Source organism: Sminthopsis crassicaudata, chromosome 5 (genome assembly GCF_048593235.1).
Source record: "Sminthopsis crassicaudata isolate SCR6 chromosome 5, ASM4859323v1, whole genome shotgun sequence".
NCBI lineage: Eukaryota > Metazoa > Chordata > Mammalia > Dasyuromorphia > Dasyuridae > Sminthopsis > Sminthopsis crassicaudata.
Genome location: NC_133621.1, coordinates 45,702,948 through 45,730,487, shown reverse-complemented (window position 1 = coordinate 45,730,487; position 27,540 = coordinate 45,702,948). Strand labels below are relative to the sequence as shown.

The 27,540-nt window shown below is 37.5% G+C and overlaps 1 protein-coding gene across 5 annotated transcripts in view; it reads left to right on the top strand.

Annotated features, from left to right (window-relative positions):
- Positions 1-27,540, top strand: part of AKAP9 (A-kinase anchoring protein 9) — a 169,911-nt gene that overhangs the window by 116,610 nt on the left and 25,761 nt on the right. For all 5 annotated transcript variants that reach the window (XR_012482927.1, XM_074272247.1, XM_074272248.1 and 2 more), the window contains 10 exons: positions 1,394-1,626; positions 3,069-3,188; positions 8,709-8,885; positions 11,909-12,010; positions 13,041-13,193; positions 13,874-14,053; positions 18,811-19,416; positions 25,885-26,385; positions 26,943-27,006; positions 27,158-27,279. Coding sequence is in view for 4 of the 5 variants with exons in the window: in XM_074272247.1 (XP_074128348.1) it covers positions 1,394-1,626; positions 3,069-3,188; positions 8,709-8,885; positions 11,909-12,010; positions 13,041-13,193; positions 13,874-14,053; positions 18,811-19,416; positions 25,885-26,385; positions 26,943-27,006; positions 27,158-27,279 (2,258 nt within the window). In the remaining variant the exon portion in view is untranslated. The remainder of the gene's footprint in view (positions 1-1,393; positions 1,627-3,068; positions 3,189-8,708; positions 8,886-11,908; positions 12,011-13,040; positions 13,194-13,873; positions 14,054-18,810; positions 19,417-25,884; positions 26,386-26,942; positions 27,007-27,157; positions 27,280-27,540) is intronic.

Sequence of the window (27,540 nt, the reverse complement as noted above, 5' to 3'; positions counted from 1 at the left end):
TTCAGCTGTAACTGCTAATATTTTTCACATCAGATAAACAAATCTAATGCCTTATATCTAATAGGGGCTCATTAAGTGAATTAATGAGAAATGTTTAGAATTTCCAAGAAAAACTGCTAATGTCAGTGCACCTCAATCTTGCCTTTTGCTTCATTTTCTCTTTTTATATTTTCCCACTTAAAGAATAGATAGCATGTAAATTACTGTGCTTTTGTTTCCTTTTTCTTTTTTCTTAGGGCTAGTAGATGCTGCAGTCGATGCAGCACCCGGGGCAGGTGTGTTTGTATACTGCATGGCCAGTCTTTAGTTGGGTGATAGACTTACTTCCTAAAATTAAGTAAATAATGATTCTTGGACTTCAACTAACTATTCCTCTAACTCTGAAACTTTGCTGTTGTATTTTACACTTACAGCTTTTTCTTTTAACCAAAAAAATTTTTTTCTTGCAATTAAAGAGCACCATTCTTTTGTTTGAAATTAACAAGAGATTCATAGTCACCATCATCTTATTGTATTCAATTTTTGAACAAATTAATTAAGACTAATTTGTTTTCTTAAAACGTATTGCCTTGTAACTTCCAAATGGAATTAATACCAACAGTTAATTAGTTTGCCGCTCGCTATTAACATTGATTTGAACTAATTGTCCAAATCAGGAATTGGTTAAGTGGTAGATAAGATGATGGCATCACAAGAATCTTTGATGTGTTGTGAACAAGAGTTTTCTGGTTGCTGTAAATATTGACAGTGTTCGCAAAAGCCAAAGAGAAGGTGGTTGGACCCTGGGCACCAGCCTGACTGACATCTTTCCTTGATGGAGGAGCTTTACGTTTGATATCAGTTGCCAGGCCTCCCTGGCGGGATGTAAAGGATAGGATGCAAGGGCAATCAGGAATGGGTCTCTGAAAAAGAGACAAAATAGGAAGTCTCGCTGTAATTGAACTGTTGCTCTTTCTCTAATTCTCAGCAGTCCTGCGTAAAGGTTTATGATGTTGGTTCCTCAAATGCGGCACGTGCATGTACATAAGAAATATGTTTTTGGATTGAGAACAAATTAACTGCTTTGTGTGAGTCAAGTGATGGTTTTGCATTAATTAAACCTTGTCCTTTCCTTATAGTTAAAAATGTGTAACTTTGGCTTTTTGTGCTTTTTCCCCCACAAGAATCATCATTGAGTAATCTGTAAATGTAAATAATGAGCTATGGTAGCACGTTAGATATTCCAAGTATTTTAGAAAGAGAAAGAGAAAGCATAGCTCACCGCCTCTTGTGTGTGTTTGAATTAAAATCTGGATTCTCTGGTCCATGAGGTTTAAATTCTGTACGTAGAATTGTGGAGTGAGCCATCATTAACTCAGTGACAAAACCTGCAGTGCTCTTTCATTTGTAACAGAATTGCTACAAGAAACAGAAAAGTTAATGAAGGAAAAACTGGAAGTCCAGTGTCAAGCCGAGAAGGTCTGTGATGACCTTCAGAAACAAGTGAAAGCTCTGGAAATGGACGTGGAGGAACAGGTCAGCCGCTTTATGGAGCTCGAGCAAGAAAAGAACGCTGAGCTGATGGATCTGAGACAGCAGAACCAGGCCCTGGAGAAACAGCTGGAGAAGACGAGGAAATTTCTAGATGTAAGTAGCAAGAAGAATGGAGAGGAATCTGATTTCTTATCTGGAGGTGGGGGGGGTCGGCCATGTCTCAGCAGGACTGTAGATTTAGAGAGGACTTTGTTAAGGACTTGGCGTGCGTGTTACGAGTGAGAACCTTTCCAGGCTTCCCCAGAGCTGTGGTGTGAACCCCAGGCTTCATATGCTTTCCATGCATCCGGGAGAATGACAATGAGAACCTTCCGGCTTGCATCTGGGGACCTCATGACAGCTCGTTCACACGGGTTTGAAAATGGCCACTTTTAAAATCTGGAACTGGGAGGTGTTTTCCATATCAATTCAAGCACGAGGGTGGTTCTCAGTGTCGATGACAGTGTGACACCATTTGTACCTCAGTCCAGATGGAGAGGAACCCAGCACAGAGGCTGGTGACAGACCCATTGCTCTTTTTGTTGCAGTGTAGGGGGGGGAGGAGCCCACACCGGCATCCCCTTGGGCCACTGGGAGCTCTGATCAGGTGTGTCATGCTTTGTGGAGCAGGGGCGTATACCTGTGTGCCCTTCATGTACTACACAGGCTTTACTTTTTTTTTTTTTTTTTTTTTTTTTTTCTTGAAGGCTAGGGAAAGGAAAAACCTAAGACATTACCAGATTAGAGTTGTTCCTTCATTCACTGCATCTTTATAAAAGAATTATTACTTTGTAGACTTGTGATCCCAAATTAATATTCTAGGGCTCTTTTATGCAAGAAATTAAATAAATTTTAGGGTACACTTAGCCAGTTTTTTCACATTTTGCATTCTCTGTGGAGGCAGTTGGTGGCACAGTAGGCGCAGCTCTAGCTCTGGGCCTGGACCCAGAAGACCCAAGTTCAAATCCAGCTTCTGCTTCTGGTCAAGTCACTTAACCTGGGTTTATCTCAGTTTCCTTGTCCGTAAAATGGGGATAGTGGTAGCATCTACCTTTGAGGGTAATTGTGAGGATCAAATGAGGTAATGATTGTAAAACACTTAGCACAGTGGATAGACACCCAGCCTGGAGTCAGGAGAACCAAGTTCCAATGTAACCTCAGACACTTAGTAGCTCGGTCACTCTGCACAAGTCACTTGAAGATCAAATGAAAGAATAATTGTAGAGTGCTTAAAACAGTGTCTGACACATAGTAAGCCTGACACTATAGAAATGTTTGCTGCTATTATTATAAGGTGTATTTCCTGCTTCCCCATATTTCACTGACTCTATATATATTCGATAATAGCTACATTTTATCCCTCTTTCTGAAGTTCTAAGTCAAATACAATCTTCATTGTTTTGAGTGCACCCCCATAAGAGCTGTAGAGCTCGTGAAGTCTTCCTGCTGTCATCTCTTCTAGCTCCTCACCTTCAAGCAGGACTCTAGCTATAGCTTAGCTATCTAAGATCATGTAACGATTAAGCATTTCTTCTTTTAATCTTCTTTCATTTTAGGAGCAAGCAATTGATAGAGAACATGAAAGAGATGTGTTCCAGCAAGAAATACAGAAACTAGAACAGCAGCTGAAGGCCACCCCAAAGTACCAGCCTGTCAGTGAGCACCAAACAAGAGAGGTAAGAAAGACTCCAGACCACTGTCTGTACCTCCCAGCTGTACTTGGAAAACCTGTAAAAGGCACCTGAAATCAGGGAGGCTTAACATTTATCCCAATAAATAATTCTTCAGAACAAGAAAATAAACAGGGGAATTGAATTGATACTGTTTCTCTATAAAAAGTTCTCAATGCCCTCAAATGCTCTTAATGCTCTAACTGAAATTTGGACTGCCCTTCTTTTCTTTTTGGATCCCTTTAAGGGAATAGGGAGAATTATAATATAACTGTCATTGCCTCATGCTGCCCAACATTTTATTTAAGATCTTGTGTTTTTTTTTTAATCTTTCAAGTTGCTTCATCTTTTCAATTCTCCGCCCCCCTTCATTTTCAATAAACATCAGGCTGCAACACACAAAAAAATTGTTCCTTCCTTACTGTAGGAAAGTCAAATTTGTTTTCAATGGTTAAAATGAAATTTCAAATATAAACATACCTCTATATTCCACTTTTCTTGAATTATCTATTTCCAGTGCAAATAAGGGGACTGTTTCTTTGACCTGAACCTGTGGGTTTCATAGAGAATTCCTGATCAGGAAATTCTTTCCTAACATACATCATTCATTTGAAATTTTTCAGTGTGGAGAGTTAGCTGTCTGGGTCACTGAGAGGCTGGGTGATTCAGCTTTTTGGATCAGAGACAGGACTTTATCTCAGCAGATGGATTACTCACTGGACCCCAGAATCTTGGTAAAAGGAACCTCAGAGGCCATCTAATCTAACTCATGTACCCAAAAAAGTCTTCTGTAGCCCTGTTGACAATTGGTCTGGAGCATCCTCTACTTACTCATTTCTGCCCAGATGGCCCCATTCCCCTTTAGGATAGCCCTCACCATTAGGAAGCTTTCCTGCCATGGAATCTCTGCTCTACACTCAGGAGCCACCCAAAGCAAAGCTATTCTCTCTTCTTCATGATAGTCTTTCAAAGTCTTGGCTCCAAGGAGCCAGGTGAAGTGAAAAGAACAATGGATTGGGAGTGTGAGGGGCTCTTCCTCACTGTCTGACCAGAGACTAGTCACCTCAACCCTTAGCTCTTCTATTTCCTTATCTGCAAAATAGCAGCCCAAGATTCTCAGGCTCTAGACCTCACCCTCCCTCCATCCCCAACAGGGTTGTGGAGTCTTAGTGTGATTGTAGCCCCAGAATGCTGGGGAAGTGTCTTAGCATTGTTTTATCTTTGTTTCTCTGTTGTCTAGCCAAGTGCCTGGCATAAAGAATAGCTAGGTGCTAAATGCTTGTTGATTCATTGGGTAAAGTAAGAAGGCACTATGATAAGGTCCTTAGTTCCTCTGTGCAAATTAGTCACTGCATCTGGAAGTGGGGCAAAAGGCATATATATGATCTAAAATAAATAAATCAGGAGTAGTTAATAATTGATTTTGAAAATCCACTAATTTGCCCCAGATTTGTCTTTATTACTCCTACATAGACCAGCATTAACCATGTGATCACCAAGTATGTATAGCCTCCTAAATCTCAGCATTTATTGGCAGTATGGGAGATAAGAAAATAATTAAACCTATTATAGTGTGGAAAGAAAGATAAATATACATTAGACTGTATTGTACAGCACAAAATAACATATAATTAAGTGTTGAATCATGTGGTAAAGAGACTAAGTACCATAGGAATTCAGGAAGGACTTCATGTGAAAGTAAGAGATGGTTTCATGGAGAAGAGTGGGATTGACTAGATGTAAAGGATTAACAGGGTAGAAATGGACCAGGAAGAAAAAAGAAGACATTCTATGCAAGGGCTACAGCATGAATCAAAGCACCCAGGAAGAAATGATCTGGCATGTCTGTGGAGCCATCACGATCAGTTAAAATGAGGAAAGTCTTTTTGGATTTAACTAAAAATTAATAACTGCATACATTTAGCTTTCTGAGAACTAAAGGAGATACAATTCATGTAGGAACATCATTCTTTGATTAAAGACTCACATATGGGCAGCTAGGTGGCGCAGTGGATAGAGCACCTGCCCTGAATTCAGGAGGCCCGAGTTCCAATCTGGTCTCAGACACATAACACACTTCCTAGCTGTGTGACCCTGGGCAAGTCACTTAACCCCAGCCTCAGGGTAAAAAAAAAAAAAAAAAAAAAGACTCATAACAGTGCAGTGTTCACTGATACAACAAAACCAGTTATGTGGTTTATAGGTCACATTTTTAGTACACAAATATACATGTTTTAGTACACATGACACTAATTGAAGAATTATATGTTAATTTAGTTTTGAGGTTTTTTCAGTATCTTCAGTTTAGTAAATAAACTTTCTCTTCTTTGTTCTACCCTTGCAATTGCAATCTGAACTCCTACCTTCCCAGCTATATCTACTGCTATTGCCCTTCAGGGACCCTGCACTTGAACCAAACTATACAACTCCCTCTTCATCCTAAAACTTCATGTACTTTCCTGTCTTTGTGCTTTGAATGTTACCTTTTCTCTTTCCCCATTTTCTTCTCCCAATATGAAGATCCTGCCAATCCTTTTAAAGTCTAGTCATGCTCTTAAAACTTTCTTAAATCTTCCACTTTGAAATTCTCTGTCCTTTAGCACCTATTCTATCCCCTCCTGTAGTTCTTAAACATTTCACTGCTTTGTCTTTGAATTGCATATGTATATAACTTATCATCAACCAGATGATAAGACTTTTTTTTAATACTTTTTTTTAATTAATTTTATAATTATAACTTTTTTTGACAGTACATATGCGTGGGTAATTTTTTACAACATTGTCCCAAGACTTTTCAAGAGAAAGATTGTCTTGTATATTTTTCATTTCCTACAGTGCCATGTTTATAATAGATATTCAATCAATAATTCCTCTCAAATGATCATTCACTTTCAGAGGCAGAACTCCCAAGTTAAAGTCATGTTGCCCTTCTTCCTTGGATCATCTTATTTCACTTGCATTTGTGCTCTATAAGTGATTTTCAATGCTCAATAAAAATACATAGCACTCAAAACTAAATTAACATATAATTCTTCGATGAGTGACTCCTTACCTTACTTTTATTATCATGCACAGAAACATATAAACTAAGAACTGAAAAGGAGCCAGTTCCTGTGGCTAATCAGAAATCCTTTCTATAGTGTCCCTGAGAAAGAATGATCTCCTCTTTACTTGAAGACCTGTAAGGAAGGGTGACCCTCCTGTGTCCTTAAGAGACTTTGTATTTTTAGACAGCTACAGTTGTTAAGACGTTTTTCTTAGATCAGTATAATCTCCCCTCTGAACGTCCGTCATTGTTCTCTATTCTGCTCCCTGAGATCTAAACTTAAAACAGAATAAATCTCTCTTTCACATAAGAGCCTTTGAAATATTGGAAGAGAACTATCATCCCACCCTTTTTATTCCTGGCTAAACACCTTTACCTGCTTCAAGGGATCCATCTATGATTTAGTATCTAATCCCTTTACCATTCTGCTTGCCTTCTCCTGCATTACCTCAGATGAATCACCCAGTACTAAATGCAATCCTCCAGGAATTGGTCTTTCTTTTTTCTGAGTATGAATCCTCTCCTCATGGAGCCTAAAATTATGTGAGTTTGGGGACTGTCATGTCTTAATTGTTAATACCTGCTGAACTTGTGATTCACTAAAACCCTCAAATATTTTTGATACAAATTTTAATTAACCTGTATTTGTGAAATTGATTTTTTTTAACTGAGATATGACACATTACATATGTCTCTATAAAAGATCTCAGCCTGACAGGATCTTTCATGATCCTGACTCTCATCCTTGGTTAGCTAATTGTAGATTTGTGTCACATGCAGATATTGTAAAGATGCTATCACACTGGTAATTATATATCCTTGTGACACTCCACAAAAGATCTTTTTCCAAGTTCATATTGATCTATTAATAGATCTAGTCATTAAACTAGTTTTAAATCCATTTATCTCTACAATTGTTCAGTTTACATTACTTCATCTTTTTTTCTTTTCTTTTTTTGGCTGAGGCAATTGGGATTAAGTGACTTGACCAGGATCACAGGGCAAGGAAGTATTAAGTGTCTGAGGCCAGATTTGATCTCAGGTCCTCCTAACTTCAGGGCTGGTGCTCTATCCATTACACCAACTAGTTGCCCCACTTCCTCTTTTTTAAATTCATACAAATACAATACAATACAAACAACATGGACTCTAATGGAGACCTAACAATAAAATCAAAAAATATTGAACAGGTCAAGAATAAATCATAGAAACAACTATTAATTATGGGAGGGGCAATATGACAATGATACAACATACCAGAATTTCTGAGATGTAGTTAAAGCAGTCCTTAGTAAAAAATTCATAACCGTACAATCACACATCAACAAAATATAAAAATATAGCAATGATGAACTGAATATTTTTTTAGAATTAGAAAGTCAACCAAAAAAGCAAACCTAAAAAATGCACAATTGAAAATATATTAAATATTACAGGATTAAATAGACATTGGAAACCCAAATGAAACATAGAAATTATCATTAAATCTAAAAGCTAGTTTTTTGGAAAAACAAAGAAAATTGTCATACTTTTAGCCAATCTGATTAAAAAGAAGAGAGAAGAAAATCATATCAATAAAATAGGAAATCAACATAGTGAAATCACAACAAAACCAGAAAAAAATAAAAAGAATAATCAGAATCTATTATGCACAAATTTATGCTAACAAAAAAATGTGAATACAATAAAATATAGGAATACATTTAAAAATATAAAACACCCAAGCTTTGAGAAGACCAAATATTAAATAATTCAAACTCAGAAAAAGAAATAAAATCGCTCTAAAGGAAGGGGAAGGAAAATGCCTGGTCCTGAAATGATTTACAGGATTTTGATTTAACAATTAGTATCAGAGTACATGTTATTCTCAAAAGTTGAGAATATCATCTTTTTATGCAACAAATATTGTCCTATTTTGTAGTGACAAAAATACCCTAAACCTGGAAGGATAAAATACAGCCTAATGGGTGAGATCTATATATGATGAATTGGAGATGATCAGCAGAGGGAAGGCATTAGCATTAAGAGGAATCAGGAAAGGTGGGACTTTAGCTGAGACATGCAACCAGTAGACAAACTAATTCTATTTTATTTCAATGTCCTTATACCATCAAACCTTCTAATCTAGATTTTCTCAGACACAGTTTCTCCCAAATATAAAAATATTTAAATTAGAAAGATACTTAATAAAAAGCAAATCTTAAAATTCATCCAAAAATTCATCAGAAATTAAAATACATAATACAAGCAAGGTAATCTGATGTTTCTCTTTTTCTTTTGCCGATTAGATTTTATCTGAATTATTCAGGAAGTAACATCTGTTAACTGCCAGGGACATAGTTGCTTATCCTACTATTCAAAATTAACAAAATAATATGGGATCATATTTTACTAAGCACTTTTGCAATAGGAATTTTTTTCAACTACTATTATACTAAAAATTAAAAACTCTAAATTTATCTTGTATATTACTTTGCTAGGTTGAACAATTAACAAATCATCTCAAAGAAAAAACAGACAAATGCAGCGAACTCTTGCTATCTAAAGAGCAGCTTCAGAGAGATGTGCAAGAACGGAATGAAGAAATTGAGAAACTGGAAACCCGAATAAGGGACCTGGAACAAGCATTACTTATTAGTGCGGACAGTTTACAAAAGGTAAACTTTATGGTGTTTTATTTGACAAATATTGAACAAGCTTTCAATTATCCAATTTCTATTTTAAATTGTTTAATAGGTATGTATTCCTAGAAATTTGTTTTTGTGACCTAAAAAACAAGCAAGCACAAAAATCTCTCAAAGTTGGTATCCTTTGAATGAGCAATGTCTGAATAAGTTGTGCTAAGTGAAGCAATGTTTTATGGCAAGTAAAAAATGTGGGCAAATTTGAAGACATGAGAATATGTATTCAAAGTAAAGAAAGCAGAACAATATAAGGAGAACTATATAAGCAATGAAGACAAGAATTTAAATGAAAACAGTACTAAAATACATGCAACTCAGACTAAGCACAATAACTCGTCTTGTTCCCAGATGATAAAAAACTTTAGGCAAGTGGGCTAACTAGGCATGTGTAAATGCTACATGAGTTATCAAAAGTGGTGATTTTCCTGGTTGACTTTACTTTTCTGTTTTCCTTTGTTGAAGGATAAGATTCTATTACATTTTTGTTGGTTGGATGTTACTTTAGGAAATTATTGTCGTATGAAAAACAAAAGACATAAAACTGGAAAAATAGAATAAATAAGAAATTGATTATAAGAATAAAAGTAAGATACATTGTACAATGACAACTCCATTTTTCACTTCTTTATATAAACTATGTCCTTCAAAAACTCAGAAATAAAATAAAGACATTGACTGTCATTGTTGGCAGTTTACACAGAGCAAAACAGACATCACAGCAAGGAAGACAAATGAGTAGATGACCTGCTTAGCTAGAAACTCTCCTTTTTAGGAGAGAGATGGCCATTAGTGGTGTCACTGATTTAGAATGCAAGCCCCTCTTCAGAACATCACAGAAGATGATCATCATGCAGAATTCCATATTCAAACAGAGCCAGTGTTTTAGTCTGTGGACATTTGTTAAGAGCTTACATGGATTGGAGTTGCAATAACTATAGCTATAAAGAGGATGGACTAGAATGAGGAAGACCAGTCCTAGAGAAGTCAGGGCATGAGGTGATGAGGGCCTTCTGGGAATGGCCATGTTAGAAGGCAGCTGATGGAGTGGGAAACAAGAAACCTGACATGCATACAGATTGGATATTTGAAATTAGAGTACATAAGGACCCAGGGATGATATTTCAGCTGAAACTGGGAGGTTGGAGGGGCTCTTAGCAATAAAAAGGAGTAAAGTAAAAAAGTAGAAAAGTTTGGAGGATAGAGGAGGAAAGAGAGTAATTTTGTTTTAGGTTTGTGCTATCCACCAGATATCTACTTCAAGATGTCCAGTACACAGCGTGTAGCCAAGACCAGAGGACAGAAGGAGGAAAGGAAAGCTGTTTTTATTAAGCACATATTTATTAGGTGCCAAGCACTGTCCTAAGAGAAAAGTAGTCAGGGCTGGATAAATAAACCTCTAAGAATCCTCAGCATAAAAAATGATCTTTGAATCTAGAGGAACTAATGATATCCTCAGAGCAGATCCTATAGAGGGAGAAGATAAGAGGTCCAAGCACAGATTCTTGGAGACCATCCAAGATTGGTGGGTGTAACCTGGGCAGAGATCCAGCAAAGGAGAAGGAGAAGGAGCAGGTAGAAGAGGAAGCAGTTTCACAAATGCCTAGAGAGGAGATAATATACTGGAGAAGCAGCCAATCAGATGGTGCAGAGGAGTCCAGAAGGATGAGGATTGAAAAAAAAGCCATTCACTATATCATTTAAGAGATGATTGGAGGGGTGGCCCTGAAATCACAAGGTCCTGAGTTCAAATTTGGCCTCAGATACTTCCTAGCTGTGTGACCCTGGGCAAGTCAGTTCACCGAGAGAAAGAGATATACGTGGTCATTATGGAGATGGTCTTAGGAAATGTCAACCAGAAGTGATTGCTTGATTTTCCATAATCTGACTCATCCCACTTCCCACTCTCTCACCCTCTTCTCCAGCCCTTCCCTCCCATGTCCCACTCCTGCCCTGTCTGTCTCTTCTCCTGGGCTCTGTAGAATTTCCAGTCCATCTTGAGCTAATTCCCCCCATCTTGGGCCTCTTTCTCTCACTTTCATCCCACACTAAGAAGCTGTTCCCCTGACCGCATCCCCAGCTTTCCTCGTCAGTACTGGCTGTGCTTTCCCTCACATACACACCCCTCGACATGGGTATCCTGGATGGAGTCAGCACCCCCTGCTTTCCTCCACCCTTGATTTTTATCTCCTTCATTCAACCTTTCCTCCTTTGAAGGTTACTGGATCAGAATCCAAAACGGGGACTAGCAACACCAGGTATTTCCCTTTCTCAGGGATTGAAGCACCTGATTCACTGTCTTCCTCCTCCCCCCCTATTCCTGCCCTTATATTGGGACTTTAATATTCATGTTGATGATTTTCAGTATTTATGTGTGTACTTGATGTCTTCCCCTATCAGAGTATGAGTTCATTGTGTATTAAGGATTGTTACATTTGGAGGGGAGGGAGTATCCACAGTGACTAGTATACAGTAAATACTTACTGAATATTTGTTGACTGATTGATTTGAGTGAAGTGGGTCGTAGTGGAAATGTGGAAGAAGCAGCAAAGGTCATCAGTAAAACATTTAAAGGGCAGAGAAAAGAGCAGAAAGAAGATCAGAAAGAGATGCAAAAAAGCAGGGCAGTTTTATTGCCATCATTGCACATTTAACATACTTAAAAATAAAAAATCTGTATAACAGAAGTTCTCAACTGGCTATATAATCCTCTACTCTGTTCTTTGTATGTTTAAGTGCTTATATTTATTATTAAAAGAAAATTGTATCTTTTAAAAAGAATGATCCAGATGAAAGTTTGACAAATTGAAGTGAATTGAAAAAATTGAGAATTAATATGCATAAAATCATAAATCTGCTGAAATAGCAACACTGTATTGGAAAATCTTTATTACTAATTTATCTCTACTATGATATATAAATAACTTTTTATTATACACATATATTCCTTAATCTAAAATTGAGAAAATACTTTTTATGTCAAATTTTTTTTTTTGCAGGTAGAGAACCGAAAACAGTTTGGAGCTGTGGAAGCTAAAGAATTGCCCTTCGAAGTACAATTACAGGCAGAACGAGAAGCTTTAGATAGAAAAGAAAAAGAGGTAAAAAAAAATCTTAATTTTAAAAATTGAGATTTGAATTTTCTGTGTTATCTTAAAAGCAGCACTTGAACATAGGTTTTTTTCTCTAAAATATTATATGCATGTTAGATTAAAAAGCTTTAATTTGCCTTCCTAATAATACATCACTGTGCAACAATAGATTTTGCTTAGAAATTGTGATATTTTGTAACAAGCAATATTTGTCTTCTTTCTGAACTTGCTTTATCAGTATCTTAACTATGTGAACATTCCAACCTCACCCTTTCCTAAACTATTTCATGACTGAATTTTCACAATATATTTTTTGTAAAGAAAGTACAATTTTTAAAATAATTTTTTCAATATCTACTTGGTATATTTTTTTCCCTAAAAGGGACCATTGGGATTAAATAAACATGATTTTTTAAAATGCAAAATTGCTAACTTACAGTAAAATCCATCAAAAGATGCTAAGAAAATATTATCAGAACACTAAAACTTATTAGGACAGTCTGAGCCTGACTTGGGGTTTTGTTTTGGTTTTTTTTTTAACCTCTGTTTGGCACTGGATTTTTAAAGTTGTATTAGAAAAAGAGACAGATAAAAGAAGGGGACCACTGCTCAGAGTGGCTGAGATCAGTGTGGCAGAACTTTTCAACTTGTTTTCTTCTGTTTTCTCTAACAAGAAAAATGATTGTTTAGGAATGGGCAGAACAGACCTGGTTAACGAGGAGCTGAAATCCAGAATTAGCAAAGTGATACTGAGAGAACACTCTCCTTGTTCCTTTGGGAGTTTCTAACCTCCTTGATAGTTATAACTTTCAGTTAACATTACCTGTAACTTTTAACTCTCAAGAAATGTATATAGCCTTTTAGGTAAAATGAGAGTTATACTAACAGATACAATATACTCTAAAAAGTTTTCAGTCTCATAAAAGAAAATACCAGTGGAGGGTTAGTGGTATTAAGAAAGACTTCATAGAGAAGGTAGCATTTAAGCTTGTGAGAAGGATTTGTTTCATTCTTGGTATTTGTATTTTCAATAATGTAGATCACGAATTTAGAAGAACAGCTAGAGCAGTTTAGAGAAGAGCTGGAAAATAAAAATGAAGAAGTTCAGCAACTACACATGCAATTAGAAATACAGAAGAAGGAGTCTACCACGCGCCTTGAAGAACTTGAGCAAGAGAATAGATTGTTCAAGGTAATTTTTGGAGGCAAATGATATTTCCTTTCTTGTTTTGTCTCTTTCATCTGAACTATAACCCCAAAACACAAATATATTCTATTACAGTTAAAACGTTTTCTTTATTATACATGAAAATTATGTAAGTGCAAAATGGTTAAGAAGGCATTTACCAGGGGCAGCTAGGTGGCGCAGTGGATAGAGCACCAGCCCTGAAGTTAGGAGGACCCAAGTTCAAATCCAGCCTCAGACACTTAACACTTCCTGGCTGTGTGACCCTGGGCAAGTCATTTAACCCCAATTGCCTCCAAAAAAAAAAAGGAGGAGGAGGAGGAGGCATTTACCAGATTTGTTTTTATTTTTTTTAAACCAAGTGATTATGGTACCTTGGAAGGAGTGCTAGATTTGGAGTTAGGTTCAGATGGCAACTATGACACTAACCAGCTATGGGACCAAGGGGCCAAGAAGCCTCCATTTCCTCTTCTGTAAAATGGCTATAATAATATACCAATCTTATTATTGTTAGTAAAACGCCTTGTAAAACTTAAAACATAGAAATGTAACCCCTTGTTATCATTGTTTTTTCCATATTTTTGTTGTGCATTTTGACATTCTAATGTGCATAATCTTTCATTGGAAGACTATTCAAAAAATGTCATTATAATCACAGCAGTTGTGTTTTATTGTTTGTCAATCAGGATGAAATGGAAAAACTAGGTTTTGCTGTACAAGAATTTGAAGATTTCTCCACAAAGGACCATCATCAGCTATTTGGAAAATTTACCCAGATGATACAAGAAAAAGAATTAGAAATTGGTAGACTAAGTGACCAAATTACACAACTTCAGCAGCAACTTGAAATTACAACAGACAACAAGGTATGATTATCTTATATTGACCAATACCTGTACCTAAAATAAGTTTTAGAGCTAGAATTATTTAAAAAAAAAAAAAAAAAAAAAAAAGGCAGAAATGTTGAACTGTGGTACACAGTGATATCAAATAGATTTCAAATATTTCTTTTTTTTTTTTTTTTTAGGCTCCTAGAATTCCTATTTATTCTGACTTACTTTATGATTTTTATATGTTAAGTAGTACTCTTTTATTTATCTCTGGATCTCCCACCGACACACCCCTCTGTCATCATAGCATTTTGGCATTTCTTAATGCATTGGTATCTCAAATTTCTTCATGGAATTCTAAGTAAACCTAGATAGATGGAAGGACAGACAGAGACACACACACACACACGTGGTGTGTGTATATGTGTGCAGTCTTTATACCTAATGAAAATGACTATTGGAGAGTTATTGGTGACAGCATGTCATGGTGGATTTGGAGCTAGGGAGACCCATGTTGGTGTCTGACCTCACACATTTAAGAACTTTATGACCATGGCTGAGCTACTTAATCTCATTGAGTCTTAGTTTCTTATCTGTAAAATGAAGATAAATCACAGTGCTACTTTTTAGCATTGTGTAAATATCACTATTATTATGTTTATGTATAGTAAATATGTAGATTATAAACTCCAGAGAGTAACTAGAGCATTTGAGAAAAAGTTGTAAAATATATCTGCATATCACAGATTAGTATGGGCTTAGCTCTTCGTGCCATCTTCTGGATCCTGTTTTTATTTCAGCATTTAATATTTAAAATTCAATTCAGCAAACATTTTAAAAGGTATGCTATATGATGAAAAGAAGAAAGAGAAATTGGAGAAATTAGAATAGTTAGTGAGGAAACAAAGTATCACTCTGCTTATGAGATGATGGCATAATTATTAGAGAATTGGCTAAAAAACTAGTGGAAATAATTAAGAATTTTAGCAAAGTCACAGGATATATATCCGGCTTGGTTTCCTTGGCTCCCTCCCTCCCCTGCTCCCTCAGCGTGGCTGTGCCGGGCGTTGGGCCCCCCTCCCACACACACACATCTCCTGGCACACCTCCAGGGGGCCAGCCTCAGGCGGGCAGAGGAGTCACGAGGGAGTCGGGACATCACATGGGCCTAGGGTGCCATGAGGAGGATTTTGAGGAAACAGAAGCAACTTTAACATAATGGGGAAAGAAATCCATTTGGTGAGATCTGTGGCAGCCAACCTATCTAAAACGTCCCTCAGGAGTTTTTACCTCACTGGAGTTTACAATCAGGTGTCTTCTTCCCTAAAAGTAAAAACCTCCCACCTGAAAAGGAGAGTGCAGCAGGTGGTAAGCTGAAAAAGAGTCATTTGGAAATCCCAGTAGAACAAATGATAGAACTTAACTTGTCAGAGAACACTCAGAAAAGATCACAGGGATGTTTCAGTTCTAGGGCTACCCTTATAGTGAAGCAGTAACTGTAGAGAATAGGGATTTCCAAAAATCTTCATTGGAAACTGGCTTTTATGTTACTATTATCCTCTAAGACTCTGTTCTGAACTACTCACTAACAAATGCTTCAGCTGACAAACAAGCTGATTGTTACCCTGGAATGTAGCAGATGCCATTAAGTCTCAGCTGGCCTTATGCTGACGGAGACTTTTTGTCGATAATGTGAAACTTTATCTGTTTCAAATTAGAATACAAACATGGGAACAGCAGAATAAAAGAAATCTTACTGATAAAAATGATTTATCCAGGAACTGTACGAACACAACTATAAAACACTTCTCATACAAATAAAGTCAGATCCAAACAGTTGGAAAAATATTAATTGCTTATGTGTAGCCTGAGCTAATAGGATAAAAATGAAAATTCTGCCTAAATTAACCCACTCATTCAATGCCATAACAAACAACCAAAAACTTTCTTAATAGAGTTAGAAAAAAAATAATAACAAAATTCATGTGGAAGAACAAAAGATAATAAATTTCAAGGGAATCGATGAAAAAAAATGTGAAGGAAAGATGACCTTGCCATACCAGATCTCAAATATAAGGATGCAGTTCCCACAAAACAAGAGAAGGGAATTGTAAGGGCCCTTTAAATGGGCGGGCACAGCACAACAGGAGATTTGAGTGGTCCAGAAGTATTTTCTGTGGATATAAAACTGCCCTGTGGGTGGGATCCTGGCCATATTGAGATAGATTCATAACGGGTGACGGCTCTCTTGCTGATTGGCTGTGTGTGACCTCATAGGCCCTTTATAAGCCCACTGCAGACAGCATTTGCTGTGTTTAACCTGGCGTTCTTTAACCTGACTCCCTAGCCTGGGGTAGCCAAGCCAAGCCAAGCTGATAGATAGCCGAGAGAGGCAAGAAGTTAACAAGTCAGGGCATTATGTGAGTAGGTATAATAAAGGCTTTTAAGATTACACATGGCTGTTCTTGAGCGTGCTACCGGTTATTTAACTGTAGATTCAAGAAATCGTGGCCAGAGACCTTTGAAGGCCTCGAGGAGGTGAGCTGGGTAGAGTTGATACTGCAAAGGTCAGTGATCAAAGGTACTCTGTTGGGCATAGGACAGACTAGTAAGTGTAACTTCCAGGAGGGCATGTTACATTCAAACTTTTATAAAATGGTAATCATCAAAACAACCTGACACTGGTCAAAAAATAGAGTGGTGGTAGATCAGTGGAATAGATTAAGTCCACAGATTATTTTTGTAAATAGTAATTTAGATTAATTTTTAGTAATTTAGATAGATAAATCCAAAGTCCCAAGCTTTGGGGACAAAAATTCATTCTTTGACAACAACTGCTGTAAAAACTAGAAAACAGTATGGCAGAACTAGATATAGGCCAATGTCTCACATTACATACCAGGATAAGGTCAAAATGGTTACATGATCTAGACATAAAGAGTAATAACCATAAGCAAATTAGGACAGCATAGAATAATTTACAAATGTATGGATAAGAGAAGAATTTGGGACCAAACAAGATAGAGAATATTATAAAATCTAAAATGAATAATTTTGATCATATAAAGTTTAAAAGATTTTATACAAACAAAACCAGAATTAGAAAGAAAACAAAACTGGAGGAGGAGATTTTACACTAAGTATCACTGATAACTCATTTCTCCAATATATAGAGAATTGAGTCAAATTTATAAAAGTACAATTTATCCCCCAATTGATAAATGGGCAAAGCATATGAAAAGCCAATTTTCAGGACCCCCCCCCAAAAAAAAATTAAAGCTTTCTACAGTCATAAGCTCTAAATCACTATTGATTAGAGAAATGCAAATTAAAACAACTTTGAGTTCTCACTTCACACTAATCAGGTTGGCTGATCATACCATTTGGTCCAGCAAAACCACTACTAGGTCTGTATCCTCACCCAAAAGTTTTTGTTAATTAAAAAAATAGGGAGGAATCTTCAACATAAAGAATATCCAACTCACTTCCAGGTGATCAATGATGGACAGAAATAACTACACCCAGAGAAGGAACACTGGGAAGTGAATGTAAACTGTTAGCACTACTGTATATCTACCAATGTTACTTATACCTTCGGAAGCTAATAATTAATGTGCAACAAGAAAATGGTATTTACACACATATATTGTATCTAGGTTATATTGTAACACATGTAAAATGTATGGGATTGCCTGTCATGGGGGGAGGGAGTGGAGGGAGGGGGGAATAATTTGGAAAAATGAATTAAAAAAAAATAGGGAGGAAATGGACCTATTTGCACAAAAATATCTATAATTGTTCTTTTTTGTGGTGATTGAGGATTGGAAATTGAGAAGATAACCATCAATTGGGAATGGCTGAACAAGTTGTGAAGTATGATTATTATAGAATGGTATTATGCTGTCAGAAATTATGAGCAGGCCAATTTCACAAAAACCTGGAAAAATTTACATGAACTAATGAAAAGTGAAGTGAGCAGAACCAGGAGGACATTGTACACAGTAACATCAGTTCTGAACAATGAAAAACTATGGATGACTTAAATATTCTCAGCAATACAGTGATTTGAGACAATTCCAAAGAACTCATGATGAAAAATGCTATTTGCCTCCAGTGAAATACAGACCAATGTATATTATTTTTCTCTTTTTCTTCCTTTCATTTTGAGTTTCCTTTCACAAGATGTCTAAATGAAGTGTTTTACATGATTGCTGATATAGTCTCAGAATAGAGGGAGAGGAAGGAAGTTGGGACAGAATTTGAAACTCAGAACTAAAAAAAAAAAAAAAACCAAAACAAAAAACCAGCCTAACCAATGTTTTAAAAAAATGTTTTTTGCATGTAATTGTGAAAAATATAAAATAATATGTTTTTTAAAATAAGATATATCATATACAAAACACTGAACTGGGTTCAGGTAATATTCAGCAATCAGTAGATCCTACCCTCAAGGAGCTTATGTTCTATTTAGGAATATAATTTCTTAGCTGAGTTTATTTTGGCTATTTTAGCTACATTTAATCAAATTTTGTTGTATTTGGTAATGCTTTCTATGTGATTCCAGTTTTTAATGTGATGAATAAGGAAAGCATTTCATAAATGTACATTATTTTTAAAAATACACTGTTGCTGAGGTTCCTTCAATAGTTTGTATTAAAATCAATAAGATATGATATAGTTAAGAAATTCGACATTTTTTGAGTGCCAGTTTGGGTACAAAATGACATGAAATGGATAAAATGTAAGTGTATCTTTTGACAGTTTATTAAAAAAATTTTTTCATTAACTTGTAGGTCATTGAAGAAAAAAATCAGCTGATACGGTATCTGGAATCTCAGCTAGAGTGTCTTAAGAGTGACCAAGAACGTGTAAAGAAAAATAGTGAAGAAGAAATAGAACAGCTCAATGAAGTAATTGAAAAACTTCAACAGGAATTGTCAAGTATTGAACAGAAGGTACCGGTGGATTTCCTTTTGTTCCCAGAGGAGCCTGACAGCCTGAAACAGCATCTGAAACTTCTGCAGGCTGGAAAACTGCCAGTGGAGAGAGCCCATGAAGAGCTGGCCCTCACCCGCTCTGCCCTGGAGGAGACCCTTTCCCAAGCGGAGCAGGCCTGGGCACAGAAGGAAGCACTGGAGAGGGAGCTCGAAGAGAAGCTGGCCGCTCTTGTGGTGAGTCAGGCCCAGCTCAGAGCCGTGCAGGAGTATGTGGGCATGTGGCGGCCATCAGAACACCAGGACGAGATGATGTCCCAGCCGTCGGGATTAACCGCTGGACTGTCTGGACAGCAAGGCCACGAACCTGCAACGAGGGAGGGGGAGCAGGCAGAAGCTGTGGAGAGAAATACTCTGGAAGAGAACAAGAAGGAAGAGGAGGGGGAAGACACAGGAGTGATGAAGGTCAGTTTAGGTCTATAGTTCACCCAAAAATTACTCACACTTAAAAATCATAGAATGAATCACACAGTGATTTTGAGCTAAAAAAGACCTTCAAGATTTTCCCATTCAGCTTGCTCACTCGTTTTACAGAGGAGGAAACTGAGACACAAAGGAATTATTGGTAGAAACAAAGCTCACACAGGTTTCTTGACTCCTGAGTTTCATGAGTTTTCTAATATTAATTAGTAATTGTATAAAGTTTTATTAAAACTTAACTCACATAATCTAGTGTATATTCCACAATATGCACTGTTTATGCCTGTTCTCTGAAGTGGCAAAAAGAGCACAGGTCCTAAGTTAGAAGGCCTGTGTTTGACCCTTAGTGGGTGTCTAGGCAATCTCACTCATCTATCAAATGGGAAGAAAAATAGTTGCTAGCATGGTGAAAGCACACCTTAAAGCATTTCATAAATGTACATTATTTTTAATAATATACTGTTGCTGAGGTTCCTTTAAGCTCTAAAATTCTATGATTTTGTCATTATATTGGTATTAGTCAAGAATTTGTGAAGTTTCCATTGTATGGAAAAAGATTTATATTGTAGTAATTAGGTCATTGCTGTAAAGTTCTGTTGTCTCCAGAAACTGCCGATTGCTCTCTGGGAGGAGATCTGCTGTCTCAACTCAATCTCTCAGCCAGATTCTTCTTCCTGTAGAGACCCCTGCTCCTCCAGAGTGCCACCCTCTTTTATCTTCCCAGAAAATGGGTGTGGAATAATGCAAGGGCCTGTGGGAAAATTACTTCTACCAATGAACTTGCTCCTTTTAGACATTGAGGTCCTCCCCAGAAGTTCAAAGGGGTAAAACTCCCCTTAAAGGCTGGAACTAGAGAATTGTTAAGTACCGACTTAGCACTTAGTAAGAACCTAATATCTCATTATCTCATTAGCACTAAGTAAGAACCTAACATCTCCCCCTTTCTTTTGATTTAGAACATAGGGTGGTCATGACCTTGAAACATAAATCCATCAATATGGGAGGCATTACACATAATTACATAGATTACATAAGCACATAGTAACATAGTAACATAACATATACTAGAAGTATGTAACAAATAGCATGATCAAATAATCATAAATTGAGAATTTATAAATGTCCATAAGTCCATTGTCCATTAGTCTCATCTTGTGTGAGGAAATCCAATGATTCCTGCTGATTTTAAAGTTCTTTAACAGTCTTCTTATTAGCCATGCTCTTTTCAGTGTCAGATGTTTCTTAGATTTTCTCCTTTGTTTTGAGGTCTTTCTCTTTTTCTGTCTCCATCTGAAGAAATACAAGCAAACCCTCTCTCCCAGGCAGTTAACCTATCTAATTTCCTTCTATTTACCACTTTCTAAATCTTTTCTCATCATCTGGCAATTACATTGGAGTTGTTTGCACTGGACACTGCCCTGTTGGTTTAAAAAGCCTGTATTCTCCCCAAGTATAATCCATTTTTGCAGTCTGATTGCCTTTTGGCTGACTGATCAGGTAATCCCTTTCTTCCATGTGATTGCTTTTCGGCTGATAGATCACATCAGAGTCCTGACCTTCTAAAGGCTCTTTGGGTGTAACATCAGTTGCCATCATGCCCCAAGTCTTTTTTGCCTGGGGCCCTGGACCTGGGCCCCTCATCCCGTTTCCCTGAATTATTCTACACTCTGATGCCCAATGGAGGCCTCTTGCATTTTGGACATGGGGTATTGGGTCTTGTTCTCCCACCCTGTCTTCTCACTCTATCTCCATAACTACACTGAGCTCTTAGATGTCCAATTTTTCCACATTGGAAACACCGATGAATTTATCTAGAAGTCCCTTGCCAAGAGGGACCCTGTCTTTCCACGTTCATCATAGTCTGGGTGTAAAAAGCATTTGTTCCTACAGTGCACAGCGTCTTATGATCTCCTCTAAGCGAGCATCTTTGTCTAATCCCCACATAATTCTTCTTCTTCTTCTTCTTCTTTTTTTTTTTCCTGAGGCTGGGGTTAAGTGACTTGCCCAGGGTCACAGAGCTAGGAAGTCTTAAGTGTCTGAGACCAGATTTGAACTTGGGTCCTCCTGAATTCAAGGCTGGTGCTCTATCCACTGTGCCACCTAGCTGCCCCTCCCCATATAATTCTTTTGCAAATCTCATTGGCATTTTCCTTAGCCAGATGTCTGGTCATTATTTCTGTAGCTGCATTTTCTCCAATAGTTCTTTTGACAGCAGTTTGCAAACCTCCCACAAAATCCACAAAAGGTTCATTGGGACCTTGCTCTATTTTAGTGAAAGCCTGTCCCCAATCTTTCTGTCCAGGGAGGGAACCCCAAGCTTTTATTGCAGCCTTAGCAATTTGCTCATATACTGTCATGGGATAATTAACCTGTTCTGAATTCTCTCCATAGTGACCTTCACCAGCTAATTGCTCAAAAGTGAATTGTATGTTAACTCCTATTTCCAAATTGCATCTGACTTGGATTTTACATAATTCATGAAACTCCACAAGCCATAATAAGTTCTGTCCAGGTTCTAGACATGTCCTTGCTATGAATTTCCAGTCATTTGGGGTTAGGACTTCATTAGACAAACCATCTAGTAACATTTTGACATAAGCTGATGTAGCCCCATAAAGGGTACAACCTTTTTTCAAATCTTTAATTTTATTCAAATCTAAAGGTGCATATCTTCTCCTTTTTTGGCCTACAAAATCAATCTCTTCAATCACAGGATATGCATGTATAAAATCACTTATATCCTATAGCTCTCTCTTAGCCTTAACCAATGCTTTTTCTAATCTTGTCATAGGCTGCTTCACAGGCAATTCTGTTTGTGTTTCTGCCTCTTCCCCTCCTCCTCCTTGCTCCTCCCCTGAAGGGTTAATTGAGGGAGGAGATGGGAAATGCTCCTGTTGCTCAGAATTGTACTTAACTCTATTTTTATCTGATTCATCCTCTTCACCTAGTTTAGTTGATACCTCCCCATTTTGCTCCTTCTTCTCTTCCTTTAGAATAACAATTTTTAAAGCCTTTTGGATTAAATTGTAGGTATGAAGTGTATCTTTGGAAATTAAGTTCAGTAATCTCCTCCAAAATTATAATCAATTTTATAATTATATAATTATAAAATTATAATCAATCCTTGGCTTTTCATAACTTTGTTAATGTTCTCTAAACATTTTCCTTGAACAGAAGGCATTTGCCCCATTTCACTGAAATTCTATTTTAGCTTTTTAACAAAGTTAAACAAAGTTTAACAAAAGTTTAACAAAGTTTCCTTGCTACTCACACTTCTGGGTCAGAGAGACTTTTCCATCGAGAACTGGATTAGAGGCTTTTCCACTGAGATCTGGATCGTGTCTGTTCAAGGGTCCCTATTCGGGTGCCAAAATGCAAAGCTCCGGGCTACCTCCTCTGAAGGGCTTATCCTTGTCAGGATAAGCAAAAGTCCTTGCCCCACGTTGGGTGCCAATATGTAAAGTTCTGTTGTCTCCAGAAACTGCCTATTGCTCTCTGGGAGGAGATCTGCTGTCTCACCTCAATCTCTTGGCCAGATTGCTCTTCCTGTAGAGAGCCACCAACTCTGACCTAGAGTAGAGACCCCTGCTCCTCCAGAGTGCAGCCCTCTTTTATCCTCCCAGAGAATGGGTGTGGAATAACGCAAGGGCTCGTAGGAAAATTACTTCTACCAATGAACTTGCTCCTTTTAAACATTAAGGTCCTCCCCAGAAGTTCAAAGGGGTAAAACTCCCCTTAAAGGCCAGAACTAGAGAATTATTAAGTATTGACTTAGCACTTAGTAAGAACCTAACACATTGCAACCTTACCAAAAATTGCAAAACCATAAGATGACAAGGAAAAATACCCTCAGAGTTCCAGCATCCCTACTAGTGTTTGCCCCTGCCATGAACTTGAAAACCTCCCCCAGTGCAGCTAGGTGGCGCAGTGGATAGAGCACCAGCCCTGAACTCAAGAGGACCCAAGTTCAAATCTGGTCTCAGACATTTAACACTTCCTAGCTGTGTGACCCTGGGCAAGTCACTTAACCCCAGCCTCAGGAAAAAAAAAAAGAAAAAGAAAACATCCCCCTCTCAGTATGGCAGTGGGAGCTTTCCCTTGCTTCGGTGCACTGGCTCAGGGACAGGGACAAGCTCTCCTGATAGCCAAGATGGATCCTTCAGTGGTCGGGCAGTGGGATCCCTCAGGCAGAGCTGCCCCGCTACCAGTATAAAACCTTAGGATTACTCTGTGGGCCCCCCCTCACTGGTCATCTGCTCCCACTTTCTACAGTTCCTTCTTTGCCAGCTCATGGTGGCTCCCCAAAGTGAGCATAGCCTTTTCTAGCTTTTTTTAAAAAGGTTATTTGGGGGTTTGTTTGGTATGGTTTTGTTTTGTTTTTTTTTTTCTTTTTAGTAGTATTAACAATTGGAAACAGGAAGTTACTTCTGTTTTTTTCCTTCCTCAACTATCTCTTGTTCTCATATACCCTCAAGTGGGGAAAGTCACCATTTGGTACTTGTGATTGAAATATAATGGACTGAAGTAAGATTGAGGAACCTCTTTGAGGAATCAGTCAATAAACATTTATTAAGCATCGATTATGGTGAGCTAAGGGCTGGAGATGCCGAGAAAGGTATGCCAGCCCCTGTCTTCTAGGAGCTCACCATCTAATGCGGGGATGAGGGTATCAGCTGCAGGGCCACAGTGACGCTCTGCAGCCAGGAAACACTACAAGGAGGTGAGAGGTTCAGAGGCTTTTTGTGTTGAAGAATGATGAGCTTCTGGGAATGTCATGAATTCCAGGAAAGCAGATAGGTGTAGAATGAGGAGGTGAATTCCCAGAGAGCCCTCCCAGGATTGGGGGTACTGAGGAGGCAAGAATGTCAAGAGTCAACTCCATCTGACATAAAATTGGTGGCAATAAGACATGAAAGGGTATGGATAGACAAAAGATCTGGTTATATTCTGTTCCTATTAATAAATATGATTAACATATATCATTTCACTTCATAATTAACTTTCCTAGTTTATAGACATGCTATTTCATCCTAATGCATTTCAAGATAGAATTTATTAGTGACTCATTTAATATATGAATGACAGGAAAAGTATCATAGTTTTGGAAGATTTAGTAATTTCGAAGGAAGTAATTTAGTAATTGTCAATTTATCCAAGACTTGAGATGCAGTTCCCTCTGGAACAAGTTTTATAGCTTCCCACTTAGCAAGTTTTCACTTAAACTAACAAGTGTGATTCTATCTGAAGATGTGGAGATTTTCCTGGTTATGTGGAAAGAACACTGGTTCTGAAATTAGGCTTCACATCCTATCTGGATGCTAAGGTGACTTGGGGTAAAGGCTTTTACCTTTCTGGACCTCTTTACCTAGAAAATAAGAGTGTTGGATATAAGGGCGCTTTGAGTTCCCTGCTTTCCTCTTAGGATTGCAGACTGATAGTTGTTCAAAGACTAAGATAATATGTTTTATTCTCCATAATACAGTAACCTTTCCCAACACTGTGTTCCTTGACAAGTTTCTTAAACTTATTTGTCTTTTTTTTAATCATTAAGCTTTATTTTGCTTGTATATGATACTATATTCATGATATCATTCGAGAGCCACAAAGACAAGTGAAAGTAGAAGAGTCTTTTCCGCTAATCTGGCCATCATTCAAGGAGCCAAAGACCTGACAAACTATAGAGAAAAGGCAGAAAATTTTCAATAAATATTTACACAGGAATCAGTGGCATGATCCCTATTACTTGCCTGTTCTAATAGGCTTTCTCTAGTTGGACCATATGATCAAGCAGCAACCAGCTGGATTACACAAACTAATTGAGAAATTGTGTGTAGTCTGACTCTCTTTACTATCACCTTTTTGGTCCAGAAGTCTCTTTTTGCTGGAGGAAAGAAGTCCATAATCAGTCACTTAATAGCTTTATGTTCAGGTGGCTTAATAGATCAGTGATCCCAGGTTTGAAATTAGGACCTAGGTTTAAAACATGCTTCAAACAGTGACTCTGGGACCCTCAGTAACTTCCTCATAAAAGAGAGGATAATACTAATAGCATCTGCTTCATAAAGTTAATGCAAGTTTCCAATAAACTAACATATGTAATGTGTCTTATAAACCTTAAAGTGCTCTATAAATACTCATCAATATTTTCATCATTGCATATAGGCTTGATATGGGTTACAGTGGTACAGGCAAAGTTAAGATATAAATGTGCTTGACTAAGGAGATATTTTACAACAGGACTTAATTTGTGATATTCAGTCCTCTAATTTGTGTACTTCTTCATGTGATTTTTTTCCTTTTACCTTAGTAAAGATCAATTTATATCATCATGATTTATTAAGATAAAATTCTTCATTATGAAAATGTTTCCAACTATCTAGTATTTGTTGCTTAAAAAAAAAAAAAAAAAGCCTTATAAAGAAGTTCCCTGACTCCATCCTTCCTGTTTTTCAGATAAGAGACACTAGTGGAGCATTTCAGGAAGAACTAAGCCAAATTAAGCACCAGCTCATGGAAGCCGAAAAAAGACTTGAATATTATTCGAAAAAAGAAAGTGAAGTCACAATATTAGAAAGCAAAAAGTCCTCACGTGACTTTGGACAGTTTTTTGCTGAAAGAGATCCTCCCTTTATTGGTAAAAACTCCTCGTCCCAAACAGACCAAGTCTTCCAGGTCAGTAGTGGCAATCAGACCCTGCAAGTTCTTGTTAAAAATGCAGGAATCCAAAATGATTTACAGAGCACTTGTTCATCAGAAGACATCACTGAAATAATCAGACAGTTCACTGAAAAGATTGACCAAATGCAGGAGCTACATGCTGCTGAGATCTTGGATATGGAAGCCCGGCACATCACAGAGTCAGAGAACTTGAAGAGGGAGCAGTTTGTGGCTGTCCAGCTATTGACCGAGGAATGTAACACCCTCAAAGCGGTGATCCAGTGCCTGCGAGCCAAGGTAGGGGTCTTTTAAATGCTGGCTTAGCCCTCGCTGTGCTCAGGGTCAGGTCGGAGTTTAACGGCAAACTCCTGCACAGAAATGTGATGATATCAGTACCCAGGTTACTTCTGTAATGGTTATTTAAAGAAGAAATTGAAATGGATAAGAAGCTGAAAAGTAACCCACACTTAGTTTAATCACAAAAAGGGACAGAAAGGGATTCCTGATCTCATCAGAGAAGAACCCAAAGCATTCACTGTAGACCTGGGTGGCAGAGGGCTGGACTAGAAGGCAGGAAGAACTCAATTCTCATCCTGCCTCAGACCCTACTTAGCAATGGAACCCCAGTCAAGTCATTTACCATCTGTCAGATGCTGATAATATAGAACCTGCTTGACAGAGTAATTGTGGGAGTCATATGAGAAATTGTAAAGCACTTTATAAGCCATATAACCATATTGAGAGAGAGAGAGATTGACATATATACATACACACATATACCTGTTATTTTTATTATTTATTGGGCAAGATGATAATACCTCTACTTTCAAATGTATTTGTTCTGTCCAATATAGGGAGTTTCAGTCCCTGGATCAACACACTCTGACTCATATCAAAGTAAAGAAATGTGTTCAAGTGGTAAGTCATAATAGAAATTATAGAAAATGCAACAACAACAAAATTCTAAGTCTTTTTGTCTAATATGTGAATAATTCCTTTCATTTTTATGATTTAGACTAAATTTAAAATTATTTTATTTGTATTAGATAATTGTTTTTATTTACTTTAGATTCTGGATCAGACTGGAGTCAAGGTGTCTGTCTTACACAAAACCAGGGACTTGATACAGCATCAGATGGGCCAGGAGAAGAAGGTGAAAGTTCAACAGATTCATTTCCAAAGAAATTAAAGGTATTTTTTTTTTCAAAAGGTATATTTATTTAGGGAAGAGGTTACAGACAAAATGAAGGAGGGATACAATAGATAATGATGTGTAAATGAAATAGAGGGGGAGGGCATATGAGAGACAAGTTCCTCGGTGGAACTCACCATTACCCAGGAGAAAAGGACTATTCCATGAGGTTGGAGCATGCCCTTATCTGGCGGGCTCAATCCTGAAAGGGACTTAGCACCCTAAAAAGAGTTAGTTAGCTATAAGGAGAAGGGTTGAAA